The sequence below is a fragment of the Plutella xylostella genome, chromosome 13, assembly GCF_932276165.1.
Source record: "Plutella xylostella chromosome 13, ilPluXylo3.1, whole genome shotgun sequence".
Lineage (NCBI taxonomy): Eukaryota > Metazoa > Arthropoda > Insecta > Lepidoptera > Plutellidae > Plutella > Plutella xylostella.
In genome coordinates, this window is record NC_063993.1 from 11,416,546 (window position 1) to 11,433,556 (window position 17,011).

General features: G+C 43.9%; 1 protein-coding gene across 8 annotated transcripts in view; it reads left to right on the forward strand.

The window, feature by feature from the left end:
• Window positions 1-17,011, forward strand: part of LOC105381227 (probable phospholipid-transporting ATPase IA) — a 92,353-nt gene that overhangs the window by 61,713 nt on the left and 13,629 nt on the right. For all 8 annotated transcript variants that reach the window (XM_048624958.1, XM_048624964.1, XM_048624962.1 and 5 more), the window contains 13 exons: window positions 372-569; window positions 2,261-2,385; window positions 3,689-3,841; window positions 4,485-4,594; window positions 4,997-5,170; window positions 5,522-5,699; window positions 7,018-7,191; window positions 7,718-7,893; window positions 13,420-13,551; window positions 13,954-14,112; window positions 14,360-14,561; window positions 14,935-15,089; window positions 15,623-15,759. In XM_048624958.1, the coding sequence (XP_048480915.1) occupies window positions 372-569; window positions 2,261-2,385; window positions 3,689-3,841; window positions 4,485-4,594; window positions 4,997-5,170; window positions 5,522-5,699; window positions 7,018-7,191; window positions 7,718-7,893; window positions 13,420-13,551; window positions 13,954-14,112; window positions 14,360-14,561; window positions 14,935-15,089; window positions 15,623-15,759 (2,073 nt within the window). The remainder of the gene's footprint in view (window positions 1-371; window positions 570-2,260; window positions 2,386-3,688; window positions 3,842-4,484; window positions 4,595-4,996; window positions 5,171-5,521; window positions 5,700-7,017; window positions 7,192-7,717; window positions 7,894-13,419; window positions 13,552-13,953; window positions 14,113-14,359; window positions 14,562-14,934; window positions 15,090-15,622; window positions 15,760-17,011) is intronic.

Genomic DNA, 17,011 nt, shown 5'->3' on the forward strand with positions numbered 1-17,011 from the left:
ACACTGAGTCTTCTTCATCCAGCCACTACCAGCTACCTTTCTAAGGTCCAAAGCGCAGCGCAACCTCATCACAACATCTGCTGTAATTTAATTATTAATGACATTGTTTTGTACAGAAAAATAAGAAATTCAACCATTTCGGAGATGCTAGATAATTAATTATATAATTTCAACTAAGCTATAGCCAGCTTTCTGTTTGCACACTTACATTTACAGTATACTAAGCGCCCTCAAGCTTTACAAAATTTAAATCCCCTTATACCAACGCCCCCGCTTCCCCAAAACAAAATTTAAATTTTCAAAACCCATATCTCCGCTCCCGAAAATCCATTCCAACAAACAGCACACTCATCCAACCATCACTCCCACAGCGAGCCCCAGGGCATCTCCTTCATCGAGACGTCAAACCTCGACGGGGAGACGAACCTGAAGATCCGGCAGGCCTCCGTGGACACGGCGCACCTCACCTCCGCCGCTGAGTTGTCCGCTCTCTCCGCCACGATACAGTGCGAGCCGCCGAACAGGCACCTGTATGAGTTCAATGGCGTGTTCAAGGAGACTAGTGTCAGGTTTGTGGACATGGATTTGCAATGTTTGTTTTTATGTAGAACATAGTAAATATCTATTCAGTAATTAAACATTTCAGGCATGCACCATGCATCCACAGTTTATAGAATTATTTTTCTGTCTGATAGTTTATAGCCAAATTATAGCCATCGTAATAGGTTTTTAATGTTGGGTTTGTGCCTGGCAAAACCAGCAATAAAACCACAATTTTAAGTAGCAGATACAGTAACATTAGTTGTTTACTGCAAAACAGCATAAAAAACTGTTAAGTACTTTTTCAATCAAAATGGATATAGCCTTTTTTGCTTCAATACGACTCATTTGAATCCCCGAGTCCAATTGTCTCTGAATAATGTATGTATTCACTTTCAATATAGTTTTACTTGTGCAACCCATTTGTTGTAAATTATGAATATTTCGATTAACGAGCTCGCCCAGTTCGGTGCTCGCGAAATTTACGACTCAATGGATATAAATATTTCATAATATAAGGATCGTTAATGTCTTCATACAAAGGTAGTTACAGAAGGGAAAATTATGATGACTTTCAACTATATCTTCACAAACATACAATATGTGATTACGATTTACTATTTCATTGACTTACTACGTATTAATAACTACTGACTACTTTTATATTATGCTTATGCTTTTATATGCATAAAAATTGGCTCAGATAACTAAAATTTCATAAAATTCTAAATCATTTATCGCAATAATTCACCGTAATATTTTATATCTCGTTGACAGCAGGCCCAACTATCCAGCAAACTCCGAGTCAAATATAAAATATAGAGAACCATAAGGCAGTAAAGTTGAGAGTGAAAAATTTGTCGATTCCTGTGAGAATTGGCAACACGCCATCGCGGTATGAGGATAAGTGATCGATGATGCGACGATCCAGCGTGTTATAGGGACACGTGGGAATTGCGATGCGACTGCCGTATTGTTGATATTGTCACTGTCATCTGGGGTTTCAGTGTGATTGCATTTTGTTGATGAGTTTTGTTTGGGTCCCGTGTCGGGCTTGTTGTATTTTACATGATAGCTGAGCGAAAAATAGTCCCAATACGAAACAAAAATAATTGGTTTTGGGTATGCAATGCTACGTGGTTAGTTTATAGGCTGTGTTTTTATACCGATAGCCAGTTAGTTTGGTGTTGTTCATTCAGATTTAGTAGTTAATATGATTTTTCGATTTCCTAGCCGATTAATGCTGTATTCAGCCAGAGTTACGCCGGTGTTACGACCATGATCGCAATAGCAGTATAGGTGTGACAAATGCCATCTAACTATATTCTGTCCATTATATTATTGGTTTTTAGACAGTTCAAATCCCTTACATTTTTGACGACTGCAAAGGAAAACCAACTTTACTTACCAGACATAAGGAAACGTCAAAAATACAATATCATAGTGGAAGCTCTATAGTAGAATGAGTGAGTTCTATATGTTAAATAATTTTTGTAACGATTTGGGTTTTGTATACTTACCTGTTATGTTACAACATGTGTGTAAATAAATAAATAATAAATAAATGCGAATCGCGATGTCCGCGCGAGTAAATGATGCGGTCCGGTTTGAATAGAAACATTTTATTATGATCGCAGATTGATGATGTTCAACGCGCATTCGCATTCTATTAGAACGAAGCCTATCAGTGATGCACTAACCCCACCCCTCCCCTGCACAGGACGATCCCGCTGGGGCTGCAGCAGATGCTGCTGCGCGGCGCCATGCTGCGCAACACGGCGTGGGTGCACGCCGCCGTCGTGTACACGGGCCACGAGACCAAGCTCATCAACAACTCCACTAAAGGTAACTACACACACGGGCCACGAGACCAAGCTCATCAACAACTCCACTAAAGGTAACTGCACACACGGGCCACGAGACCAAGCTCATCAACAACTCCACTAAAGGTAACTGCACACACGGGCCACGAGACCAAGCTCATCAACAACTCCACTAAAGGTAACTGCACACACGGGCCACGAGACCAAGCTCATCAACAACTCCACTAAAGGTAACTGCACACACGGGCCACGAGACCAAGCTCATCAACAACTCCACTAAAGGTAACTGCACACACGGGCCACGAGACCAAGCTCATCAACAACTCCACTAAAGGTAACTGCACACACGGGCCACGAGACCAAGCTCATCAACAACTCCACTAAAGGTAACTGCACACACGGGCCACGAGACCAAGCTCATCAACAACTCCACTAAAGGTAACTGCACACACGGGCCACGAGACCAAGCTCATCAACAACTCCACTAAAGGTAACTACACACACGGGCCACGAGACCAAGCTCATCAACAACTCCACTAAAGGTAACTGCACACACGGGCCACGAGACCAAGCTCATCAACAACTCCACTAAAGGTAACTGCACACACGGGCCACGAGACCAAGCTCATCAACAACTCCACTAAAGGTAACTGCACACACGGGCCACGAGACCAAGCTCATCAACAACTCCACTAAAGGTAACTGCACACACGGGCCACGAGACCAAGCTCATCAACAACTCCACTAAAGGTAACTGCACACACGGGCCACGAGACCAAGCTCATCAACAACTCCACTAAAGGTAACTGCACACACGGGCCACGAGACCAAGCTCATCAACAACTCCACTAAAGGTAACTTACATTGTCTTGTCGGTAACATACACTCGAGCTCACTGAGGGTTTGTCACCGTGTTGATTGAATGAGCATGTCAGATTAGTGCGCCAGATGTATTGTCCGGTCATCTGGGGATTTTCATACACCACGTTTACTTGCATTTTCAAAATACATAGTTGTACTTATCGTTAATATGACATGGATAGGAAAGTAACTCTAGAAGCCGTTACATTTAGTCCTATTAGCTTTTGCCCGCGAGATTCAATCCGATATGAAAGGTTTTGCTCTGGTAGCCCCCTTAGTGTACGCAATGCTTTTCTTGTATTTAATCATGGAGAATAACAGAGGCTTTTTACTCAGAGCAGACCGGGAAACATTAGCAGAGCGTAGCTCATAGTAAAATCTCTCTCTCATGAAACTATTGATTTGTGTTTTGACTTAAACTCTTACACTATTCTCCCTATAACAGTTCCGTTTCCCCCCCGCAGCCCCTCTAAAGCGGTCGTCCATAGACAAGCAGACGAACACGCACATCCTGATGCTGTTCTTCATCCTGATTGGTCTGTCGTTGCTGAGCGCGCTGTGCAACGAGATCTGGCTCAGCCGCCGGACGCAGCGCGACTGGTATATCGGCTTGACTGGTGAGTGGCACGTTTTGTTATACAGGTGTTGCAAACGTGGTATATTAAGACGAAAGGCTGAATAAAGCTTGAATTTCTAGCCCTGTAAATAAATGCCTCGTAAACCCCTCAGCCAGAGTCAGCCTGATTATGATTGGTGGATATTAAACGCATCCACAGCAGCTTAGCAGCTTATTGGAAAAGCACCCTAGATCGGGGTTAATCGGAATAGCATAAAGGGAGATATGGGTAAATGCCTTTTAAAAATACATTAGAATAAAAATTGATTGACACAATTCAAATTGTAATAACGCTAATTAGAATGTTCTGGAGAGGATATATTTGAAAGTACTTTACTCTAATCCTATTTTTTAATTTATATAACTCTCTTCCATCCAAAGGTTGTCTGGTAGATATTGCTATAAGCAATAAGGCCGCCTTTTTGTACTGTTGTTATTTTTTAAGTTTTATTTTGTATTGATTCTGTTTTTTTGGTGCAAATAAAGAGGATTGTATTGTATTGTATTGTATTGTATTGTATTACTAGTAAATAATCATCCCCTATAAAACATAATTTTGCTGTTGCTCCTAAAGTTTTATTATTCTATCAATCTAACTTCCTCGTTCTTACTTACTAATGAATATTTAATATCTTTCTTTTCAGAGGCCCAAAGTCAACACTTCGGGTACAACTTTTTGACGTTTTTAATATTGTACAATAATCTTATACCCATATCGCTACAAGTCACCGCTGAAATAGTTAGGTTTTTCCAAGTGAGTATTGTTTTATGATAATTTAACATTTTACTAACTTATTGTTGAATAAATTTTCTTCTTATTTTATTACACATTTTTTTCCTTGTTGAGTTAGCTGTAAGAATTTGAGGAAAATTTTATAATATCTATAACGGTAACTAGTATTTTTTGGACTGTACACAACATAGGATTTCACTACCCCGACATTCATAAAAATCCAAAACGTCAGTTTAGTCTACTCTAAGGGCCACTTGCACAACCATTTAAATCTAGATTTAGTGTCAAATCTCTTTTTAAGAAACGTCAGTCCATATCACATTTGACACTAAATCTAGATTTAATATGTTTCTGCAAGTGGCCCAATACCAAACACATCAGTGTAAAACCTGCAATAATAAATTTTCAACCTTCTCTCCCCAGGCAAAGTTCATAGCGATGGACCGTGAGATGTACCACGAGGCGACCGACACGCCGGCCCTGGCCAGAACCTCTAACCTCAACGAGGAACTTGGAATGGTGCAGTACATCTTCAGCGACAAGACTGGGACACTGACTTGTAATATTATGCAGTTCAAGCGGTGCTCTATAGCTGAGGTGAGACGGGTGTGAAATTTGGGGAGATGGTTCTGGTATGTTATTTGGGGAATGTAGATTGTGGTTTCAAGTGCTTGAGATATTAATGAAAATAGTGTCTGTAATTTAATTGCATTGTCATGTAGTTCAAACGCTGTCCATTACGAATAATGAATTAAAGCAGGGCATGCCGCGTTTTCAGTACGTATAATTTTCTCTCCTATAGCTATTAAATATAAACGAAAACCAGAAAGCTAAACAAATATATAATGACTTAATTTAATTCACAACGAGGAATAAAGCCTGACCCTTTATCTACACTATCATTATCTAGGCCAAAGGTTACGCCCTAACTATCCTCTCTACCCGCAGAAAATCTACGAATGCCCGGAGCCCTACGAGCGTCTCGAAGACACCGCTCTGTACGCGGACCTGCGCGCCGGCGGGGCGCGCGCGAAGGCCATCAGCGAGTTCCTCACCATGCTGGCTGTGTGTCACACGGTGATACCCGAGCCGGGGGGGGAGCTGCAGTATCATGCCGCCTCGCCAGGTAACTAGTGATCTGACTGAGGTAGGTTCCGAACACGAACAGCGAAGCTACTTAATGAAGTCTTACAAATATGATAGTTTTCTTCGTAGCGCGAAGGTATCAAGGCTAGGCTTTATTAATTCGCCAGATCAGTGCCCGAGCGCAGCGAGGCTGCTAAACGTCTTGATTATAAATAATCATATATATAAGTTTGTGTGGTAGCGCAGTTAGAGCTAGCCTTTATCACTGCTTTTACAATGTGTATAGAGATAGATAGATAGCTGAGCTGACCATGCAATCAGCTAGTTCCTCACCATGCTGGCTGTTTGTCACACGGTGATACCCGAGCCGGGGGGGGAGCTGCAGTACCATGCCGTCTCGCCAGGTGAGGCTGCTAAACGACTTGATACTAAATAAACATAGTTTTCATCGCAACGCAGTGAGGGCTAGCGTTTATCACTTCGTTAACAATATAAAAGAAAGAAAGAAAGAAAGAAAGAAAGAAAGAAACATTTATTTGACACACTGAACAATAAAAACAGAAACAAAAAAGAAAAAGAATACTACAAAAAATATATATAAAAAAACAGAAAATAATACAATACAAACAAACAAGGTTGCTGTCCAGAGCGTCAAAAAGGCACCAGCTCAGCGTGTGCTGTGGCCAGAGAGGCCACAGCGCTGGTTTTCAGCTGAATATGAATAAAGATAGATAGAGCTGGCCTAACCATGTCATCAGCGAGTTCCTCACCATGCTGGCCGTGTGCCACACGGTGATCCCGGAGCCGGGGGGCGAGCTGCAGTATCATGCCGCCTCGCCAGGTGAGCTCCGAGTGCAGGGAGGCTGATAAAACTGCTGATGCTATATGTATAATTATGATAAGTAAGATAAATATTGTAGTTTTCACTGTAGCGCGAAGGCATCAAGGCAAGGCTAGGCTTTATCATTTCTTCTAACATTATAGTTTTCATTGAAGCGATCACTCTATCGAAGGCTAGACTTTATGACTTCATTAGCGATTTTGAATGCTCAAATGCAATAAACATCAACACGTATTATGTATCTACATTTCCTTACAGCATCGCAATGACCACCGTCATGTATTTGAGACGAGTCTCTTTTCCCTTGCTGAAATGCAATAAACGCCAACATATATTCAAACACACACACAAACAGCCAGCTGAAAATGGGCGCTGTTATCTGAGCACAGTCATGCTAACCTGATGCCTTTTTGACGCTCTAGACAGCAACCTGTTATTCTTAGTCTTGTATTGTATTGTTTCCTGTGGTCGTTGTCAATATGTCAACTAAAAATTCCCCTATCTTCACCATCCCCAGACGAACGAGCCCTAGTCCTGGGAGCAGCTCAGTTCGGCTACGTGTTCGCGACACGCACGCCCACGCGCGTGGAAGTGGTGACCCCGACCGGGCGGGAGGTGTTCGAGGTGCTCAATGTTATAGACTTCACGTCGACGAGGAAGCGGATGTCGGTTATTGTGAGGAATGAGGCTGGTGAGTGGGGCTTGTTCTGGGTATCTAATAAGAGTGCAAATTTAGCGCCCGACCCTGTTTAAAAGATAATTATTTGATCTCAACTTGTCAATTTGAAAGAACGTTATCATAAGCCTATCCACTGCAGGTCAACAGCAACTCGTAAGGAGCGACACAATACTCTTTGGTCTTACTCATTCAGCTACTATCGGCTATCTGTCTAAGGTCATCGATCCAGCTGGTCGGAAAACTTCCTACGTTTGCCTGTTCGTGGTCTCCATTCGAGAATTCGTCTATCTTAAATAAATAAACTTTATTTTTTTCTGGTGCAGTAAAAATACACAAAAACCTTACGAAGCCGGAGATTCGATGTTGAGGACAGAGTTGAGGCTGAGTTACTGAGGCAGTAGACTATTATTGCTCTGATGTTTACTACGTCAAATCTGTAACCCGGTCTTGCATATTTTATCTTGATTAAAAAAGCCTTTGACCAGAATTATAAAACCAAGCTGGCCAATTAAAACATAACCCCATGCTTCCATTCCAGGCAAGATAAAGCTATACTGCAAGGGCGCGGACACGGTCATCTATCAACGTCTAGCGGGGGGCGGCGACTCGGCGCCCTACGCCGCGTCCACGCTGGCGCATCTCGAGGCCTTCGCCACGGAGGGGCTGCGCACGCTCGTGTTCGCTTATGCTGATATCAGGGAGCAGGATTATGTGGTTAGAATATTGTTTAGAAATAAAAAAAGTCAATTTGGTGGTAATAAAGGATATAAGCTGAAAGGCATAACACAAGAAGTCTTCGTTGGACAAAAGTTGATCACAATTTTATTACGAGCTCGGTTAATCAAAGGAGTACTATACCACTTTTGCGACCGCACGTATCATTATTATTTTCTCTATGATTCTCCGTCTACTGAACGAAAGTCGTGGTGGCCTCGCAGCGGCGGCGACAAAGAAGCGCGCCTTCCCTAGGTTTTCTATATGCGTGATGACTGAAGAAGTCGAGGCGGAGGCGCCGGTGCTGCGGAGAATTGACCTGTCTTCGGGAATTTCATCCATAAAATGCACCCTTTAAAGATTCTATGCAAATCTCAATGCATTTGTTAGTCGTATACCTCGAAATCAAAAAATCTTTGTAGCTTTTCACCTATTCGCATTTCGCCGCGATATCAAAATTTCTGAATAGATTTTTATTCTTGTAGTATAATTTTTGATCGTTACTTACAATTGTCTGAAAAATACATAGTAGATTTACTTTCCTGCCTGTCTTCACTGTAGTAGCTTTTCACCTTGATAGATATGACTGTGTTTGTAATGCGTTAAGTATTACATATCGCGATATTTCTTTTATTGTATTGTATTGTATTGTGATTGTATTGTGCGATGGAGCGTACTATACTTGGTGTACGAAGGATAGACCGAATCCGGAACACCACGCTACGCTCCTCGACTCGTATCACTGATGTGGGCGCACATACTGCGAAGCTGAAGTGGGCCTGGGCAGGCCACGTCTGTCGCATGCACCCGGACCGGTGGGCCAGAATTGTCACCGAGTGGGTGCCCAGTGATGGACGTCGGCGACGCGGAAGACCCAGGCGGAGATGGCGGGACGACCTCGACAGGTTTTTGCCTCAATGGCCGAAGGAAGCACATGATCGGGAACGGTGGTCAATTTATAAGGAGGCCTTTGCCCAGCAGTGGGACACGACACAGGCTGCATAAAAAAAAAAAAAAATTGTATTGTATTTATTATTCATAATATTCATTACATGTCAGGGAAAAAATAAATAAAATAATAATAATATAAAAAATTAAGTCATACCTAAACTAAAATTAAATACTAAAATAACATTTAAATGTACGTAGTAGTACAAAAATTCAAATACTAATAGATAGTCAATGGTAAATTATACAATAATAAAATGTCAAGAATAAAAAATTTAAAAGAATATACATGTCAGTAGTTATAAGTAAAGAATACAAAAAATCAAATATAATTTAAGTCTTCCTGCTAATGAATTCACCCACAGTGTAGAAGGCGTGCTGGACAAGCCACCTTTTTAGACATTGTTTAAAAGCTGGCAGTGACGGCGCATCCTTGATCTCAGTAGGTAAAGCGTTGTACACCTCCGGGCCACACACGTGCACGGACTGCGCGCACCTCGCCAGCCGGTGCCGGACGGCGAGCAGCTGCCCCGCGCGTCTGGCTCTTTGGCTTTGCTTGTACAACTGCAGATTTTTCCTGACAAACAAGGCTACCTGCAGTATGTACAAGGAGGGTACCGTCAGCAGATTGAGCGCGATGAAATGGTCACGTGCCGACTCATCGCATCGTACTCGGGCTATAGCACGCACTGCTCTTTTCTGCATGACGAATACCCTGTGCCAGTCAGCCGCGCGGCCCCACAGCTCGATCCCATATGTGAGGAGAGACTGGATCGTGGCAAAGTAGCACGATCTCACCACCTCACTCGGGACGGTGGCTGCGAGCCGCGACAACGCGAAGCACGCGCCCCCGAGTCGGCCGCACAGCCAGTCGATGTGCGCATCCCAGAACAGGCCGCTGTCCAGTCTGAACCCTAGAAAGCAGGTCTCATTGACTTGCGACAAGGTCTCGTTCTCAAGTGTCACCTGGAGTGGGCGACCGCGCCTACCTGCCAGGTTAAAGTGCAGCAGGTGAGTTTTCTTCGGATTTAAGGCTAAGCCATTGATCCGAAACCATTTAGCAAGCTGCCCGGCAACTACACACAGCCGCTCCTCCAGGTCTTCGACTGAGCTTCCAGTGACAGTCGCTGCAACGTCGTCAGCGTACATCGTCACGTGAGCGTCAGGTATGGAATCAGGTAGGTCATTCATCAGTAGGGAAAATATAATGTTGGAGACCGACGAACCTTGCGGAACCCCGATCTCAGTTCCCATCTCGAGTGACCTAACCAGCCCTCTCTCTCCCACCACAACTTGTTGTCTATCTGACATGAAGTCGCTAAGGAGATTGAGGGCAGGTCCCCTGACCCCATAGTGCTCCAGTTTGGCCGTGACGATGGAGTGATCGGCCACATCAAAAGCTTTCGACAGGTCGCAGCATAGGACAGCGACATGCCGGTTAGCGTCGCGCGCGCGCAGCACCTGCCACACCACCTCGCGCGTCAGGTCCGTGGTGGACCGGCCCGCTCGGTACGCGTACTGCCGCTCGGTCAGCACGTCCGCGTCGTTGAGGAACTCCGTGAGCCGCGCGCTGATGCCGCTCTCTAGAACTTTTGCAGGAGCTGGGATAATAGCAACAGGCCGATACGCGTTCCCGTCCTCCTTTTTCCCTTTGCCCTTAAAGATTGGTGAAATTTTTACGCGCTTAAGGGACACGGGATATATCCCCTCGCGTATGCATCGGTTATAGAGAGCAGCCAGCGTGGTACAGACCGACGGTGCGATCAGTCTCATTAGGTCGCAGGACATATCATAAATATCTTTACTCGGTTTAGGTGGAATCAGCCTAGTAATGATAATATGGACTTCCCGCGGCGTAAAGAGCCTGAACCGCAGAGATCGGTCTAGTGGGCGGCGCACGGAGCCCAACATCGCACGGGACATCAGGAGGTCTGCCTTTGGGGCGTTGCACTCGGTGGCGGCCTCAACAAAACGCTTGTTCATTGCGGTGAGGAGCTCCACTTTTGAGGCGTATTTGCACCCCTCTGGCGTCTTCACAAGGTCCGTGAAGTCGACCGAGGTCCGAGAATGGCGTCCTAGTTCCTCATTCACTACTTGCCACATCGCCTTGCACTTATTTTCACTGTCACTAATTTTGTTAGACAAATGACTCGTCCGTTCACGTGTCAACATTATTTTGTATTTGTCAGTGTAAATATTCACCAGCCTATGAAGGTCTGGGTCGTCAAGTTTTGAGTTTAGCTCCAGCAAGTCAAAAATAGTTCTCTTTGTGTTGAGTATTTCCTCTGAAACCCATTGATCACACTGTGCTCGTATAGTCGTGGTACGTAGAGGAAAGCATATTTGAATTTTATTGTATAGGGTGTTAATTATGCTTTTGGCATCATCGTCCACGCTTCTGATTGGACAGGTGTAAAAGGCCTGCCAATCTACGCTTTCGACTGATGCGACAAAAGTCATTTTATTCGCGCGAGTCATTTGTCTAGTGGTGACAGTGGCTGGCGCGGGACAGGCGGGCACGCAGTCGAGTTGCGCGCGCACGGCGAGGTGGTCGCCGACGTGCGTGGTGACGGGCGCGGCGCGGGCGGAGGCGCCGGCGCCGCGCCACACGTACACATGGTCCAGCGAGGTGCGGGATGCGCCGTGCACGCGAGTAGGGAAGTCCACAACGTTCACCAGGTCATGAGCATACAGGATGTCTGTCAGCTTTTTGGTGTTGGGAGACGTCACTAAGGTGTCAATATTGAAGTCGCCAACTATAATTATGTTTCTAAAATTTAACTCGACTATTTTATCCAACACGTTCTCAAACACAGGGAAGAATTCATTGCAGTGCGTCAAATTGGACCTATAAATACACGCAATCAATAACTCAAAATCAATTAATTTTATAGCAGATACTTCGCACACTTGTTCTACGGATAGTTCACATACTACGTCTATTGAGGCAATTTTATTAATATTATTTTTAACATATAAACATGTACCTCCGTGCTCAACAGTAGTACGACAGTATGAGGATGCTAGTTTGTAATTTAAAATTGTCGTAGATTTTAAGTTATCAGTAGTTAGCCAGTGTTCACTGATGGCCAACACATCGCACTGTAGGTCCTGCAGGAGCAGCGCTTCCAGGCGCTTCGTCTTGTTGTTGAGCGACTGCGCGTTCTGGTGAGTCACCGTGAAGGCCCGCCGCGGCGCGGGGGGCGACGCGGGGGGCGGCGCGGGGACGCTGCTGTCGTCACGATGATGTTCGGGTTTACTTGGTGGGGGTGGTGCTGGCCCGCTCGCTCGGTCGGGCGCGCACGAGAAACCAGTCCGAATAACGCACGCCCGGGGGCCACACAGCGGGCGTGTTGACTCGGTCGTAGCAGCTTTCTGGTATGCCAATTATAAAAGATGCGTGTCGGTCAGTTTTTATTTGTCTTTTTTGAACAAAATATTCGTTTGATTTGTTTATTTTATTAAGGAATTTTCTTATATTATCCTCAGTTGTGTCTGGTTTAAATGACCAAGCCTGAATATATTTCAACCGCTCGACAGTCTGTAAGTCTAGATCCTCCTTTCCTGCACCCGAGAAGATTTTACGCGACTTAGTTTGAACTCGCGATTTTTTATGAGTGACCATCTTCCATTCGCTGTCGCTAGAAATTGTCGCTAGTTTCGGGGCCGCCTCCTGTACAGCTGACGATGACGTCGGATTGTCTTCGGTAGCCACTCGGGAAGTCTCGGGTAGCTTCGATGAAGAATTTGTTGGTACCCGCGGCTGGGACACGAACAGGGTCTTCTTCGCTTGCTTTTTAGCGCTAAGTGCCAAACCTGCGTTCAGCCGAGCTTGTCGGACGGGGCGCTGCAGCGCTGCCGGCGGCGGCGCGGCCTGCTCGGGCGTCAGCTGGCGGGTAGCGGTCAACGACATCTCTGACGTCACAGAATTGAGCCGGGCAATCAGCTGAGATTGATTAGTGATAATCGTAGATTGCTCACCGATCCGTGCTTCTAGTGAACTGACTTTAGCTATCAGTGTGTCCAGTGTTTTCTGCCACTCACTTATCACTGTTTCAAGACGCTTAGCCATAGTTTTCTTATTTTCAAAGTAAAAACAATCACAGCAAGTACTTTCCGTTGCAAGAGCGAGAGAGAGACTTAAGCACTATACTATACCTCTACAGCTAGTGTACGTCTGTAACAGGGCGAACGTTAATATCTTTATTTGGTTATCTATCAATTACACTCCAGTGGTATAACTAATTTACGGTTAACACAATACACTACACTACAACAATATGCGACCCAAATAAGATGCGGCTAAAAATACTTACTTGCTATTCAAAATATATGCAGCTTAGTAAATAAGCTATTGATAATATATGCTACATCAAAATTTGCTACTGTTGTAAAAATCTGTTAAAAATATATGCTAGTAACAAAATATACTACCAATATTATACGCTACAACAAAAAACGCTATCGCGGTGAAATGCGAATAGGTGAAAAGCTACAAGGATTTTTGGATTTCGAGGTATACGACACTAACAAATGTCTCAATTTCAATATTCACTTGTACTCATCTCTGTTACTCAGGAATGGGCCTCAACGTACCACAAGGCATCGATCGCGATCCAGCACCGCGAGCAGAAGCTGGACTCGGCCGCGGCGCTGGTGGAGCGCGGGCTCGCGCTGCTGGGCGCCACCGCCATCGAGGACAAGCTGCAGGTACATGTGGCTTATAATACATACATGACATACACTCAGACATAATGATGTCCATTCTGAGGAAACAAAATGAAATTTGAGAAATATAAAACAAAAAAAAAGGTGAAAATTTATATATAAAATCGAATTTAAAACAAAAAGATTCTAACAGCACTAAAATTTTAACTTGAATTTGTGCTATCAGAATCGACATAATTATACTCACTCGCAAGTGAGGCGGTTTTCGCTGTACATTTGCACCCACGGGACAGGTCGCGCGCCGTATTGGAATGAGTACTATGGTAAAAACTATGAATGCTACATTGATTACGTTTACAAATGTATTTCTATTTTAATTGTATGTTAAGAAGAATACTTTGAAATCCACCATCTTAACTAAACATTTCCCTCTTACCTCCACAGGACGGCGTCCCAGAAACCATCGCTTCTCTCCTAAAAGCCAACATCCACGTGTGGGTGTTAACTGGAGACAAGCAAGAGACGGCCATCAACATCGCGCATTCAGCCCGGCTCGTGCACGCCACCATGCCGCTCATCATACTGAACGAGGACAGTCTGGACGTGAGTGTGCACTTGTAGCTGCGGATAGCGCACTCGTGTAGCTACAGGAGACAAGCATGAGACATGAGTTGTGTGAAGTTGTGGTGGCGAATAGCGCACTTGTGTGTTGCTAGTTGGAGGTTTTGTAATTGCGAACAGTACACTCAACTGTTTCTCAATAGTGTTGGTCAACACACTACAAGAAAATCTGCAAAGTTTAGCTACTTCATGTATCGCTTTGTAATAATTGTATGTTTATAACCCGCAGGGCACGCGCGACAACATATCCCGTCACACGACAGACTTCGGCAGCAACCTGCGGCAACAAAACGACGTGGCGCTAGTCGTCGACGGCAAGACGCTCAAGTACGCGATGGGCTGCGACCTCAAGAAGGACTTTCTGGATCTGTGTCTCAGTTGTAAAGTCGTCGTGTGCTGTCGGGTGTCGCCGATACAGAAGGCTGAGGTGGGTGTGCTGTTTGTTGAAATTAATTTTGAATTCAGGTTTAGGATTTGTGGTTGTAGTGCGTGGTTGCAAAATAATTCACGTACTGATTACCATTTTGGACAATGACCTGAATATCTTTGAAACCATCCCGTCCCGTATCAACATAACAATACTTACCATATCATATCTAGAAAAGGACACCAAGCGAGCAGTGAAAAGTCGCATCGTAGCGATATACGGACAGCATCGAGCTACACAAATTCGCGTTTACTCTCCAATGGTTAAATAGCATCCCACAAAGCCCTTTGACTCCTGAAATATAGCTATTAGCGTATACAACGTTTATAACTCTGTGCTTAGTTAAATAAACTACAATTTGTATCCTCCCCAGGTAGTAGACATGGTCTCCGTGGCCACAGGAGCCGTGACCCTGGCCATCGGCGACGGCGCCAACGACGTGGCGATGATCCAGCGCGCCAGCGTCGGCGTCGGCATCTCGGGCCTCGAGGGGCTGCAGGCCGTGTGTGCCAGCGACTACAGTATTGCGCAGGTGAGGATATGTATCTACATATATGTAGGTAGTTTACTACAACGACGTGGCGATTATCCAGCGAGCCAGCAGTGAGGAGATATATCTTGATATTTATGTAGTCACAGGCTTTCGGGCCGCTTGAATACATCTGACAATCGGGTTGCCCACTTACCCGACAACTCTCTCAGCACAAGCTTGCTTGTGTTGGGTACTGGGGTCCCTACCAACAATGAATAAGTTTAAAAGATTGAAGAGAATTTAGGTCAAGCCTATATGACGAAATACAAAAGGTTCGTGTGTCTGATTTGCCAGTTGAGTCCATGATTCACGAGCTATGCATGTAGGGTGAAGAACTTACCTTTACAAGAGAACTGATTACTTTGTGACAGTGCGAGCTGTATGGTCTCGATAATTTTGTAAAATTAATTTAAATCCTCTACGCGGGAGCGAAACGAATATGATAGAATAATTTTTTGACATCAGTCTCAACTGGTATCTGTCAATACCAAAGTTTATACTGACCCCTCCCCCCCTTTCCCCCCTGCTTCCAGTTCCGTTTCCTGCTGCGGCTGCTGCTGGTGCACGGCGCGTGGAACTACTCGCGCATCAGCAAGCTCATCCTGTACTCCTTCTACAAGAACATCACCCTGTATGTTATAGAGCTGTGGTTCGCCATCTATTCTGCTTGGTGAGTGCCAATACAGAATACATACATACATACATAGACAAACTGGAGGCTTTACCCTAAGCCCTTTGGTGGACTGTATGACTGGAGGATTGGACACATTGAAATAAATCCAAGAAAATAAGTAAAAAATAAAAAATTGGAGATTGCAAGTGACAAGCCTCGTTAAATTAAACATCAATAACTGTTATATTAGTGGAATTTAAAAGGTTGCTCTATCTTTTTATTAGTTATCTTTATCACAGCTTTAAATACGAAAACACAGTGCGTTGCGACGCTGAAATGCCCCTTGCGCTTACATACCAAATCGATCATATATATTTTTTTATCCCAACGAACCTTAGAGTTATTGTATTTTTTTATAAAGTGACATTAAGGTTTTTAAAGAAGGTGGCAGCACTGTGCCAATGTTTACATCGGCTCCGTATTTAAATTAAATTAAAACAGAAAAAGCGGCTAATTACAGTCAAAATTTGCATCAAGTCAATGTATATAGTGCGTAACATAAGGACAAGTGTTATTAAAGTGATCGCAAACAGTATAACAAAGATAATAAACTTCTTAAATAACAAGAATATATTACGAGTGAACAGTGAGTAACTGGACAAATAAACAATAATAATACACTTATAATACAAACAAGCCAGTGTGTGATGCGTACCAGTGCCAAGAGTGAAATATTAGAACATTTAAAGTGCATTCCTGTGTGACTATAATATGTTGATAACGATAACGGTCAAAGTCCACTAACGTACGCTCTGACTCATCTCACCGAATCTTCATTATGAATGAGAATTTCGCATCACTCGTTACGAACTGAACTAGTGCAGTCGTTAAGTCAACACTCGTGAACCGAAGGGCGCAAGATCGATTCCAGGAACCGCATATTTTTTTTTTTTTCTTTTTATTTTTACCATTTTAAAACTAAGAAATGCTAAATAATAATATGGAAAACATAACAATAAGAAAACCAATATCAAGGCGTAACTCTGAAAATGAGATTTTTAATTCCACCATGCAAGATGATACATCATGGGGTTCAACTACATTGAACACAACATCACGTAGCCTGCCTGTATTATCATCACATGATACTTCACAATGGAACGAACTTCATGAACAGCTGAAAAATCTTAGAATTGACCTGCAGAGTGCCCATAGCGAGATAGAACAACTAGTAAGTGAAAATTTTATACTGAAACAAACTTTAGGAGAAAAATGCAAGGAGATTGATTTGTTAAAAAAAGTTTCTTCA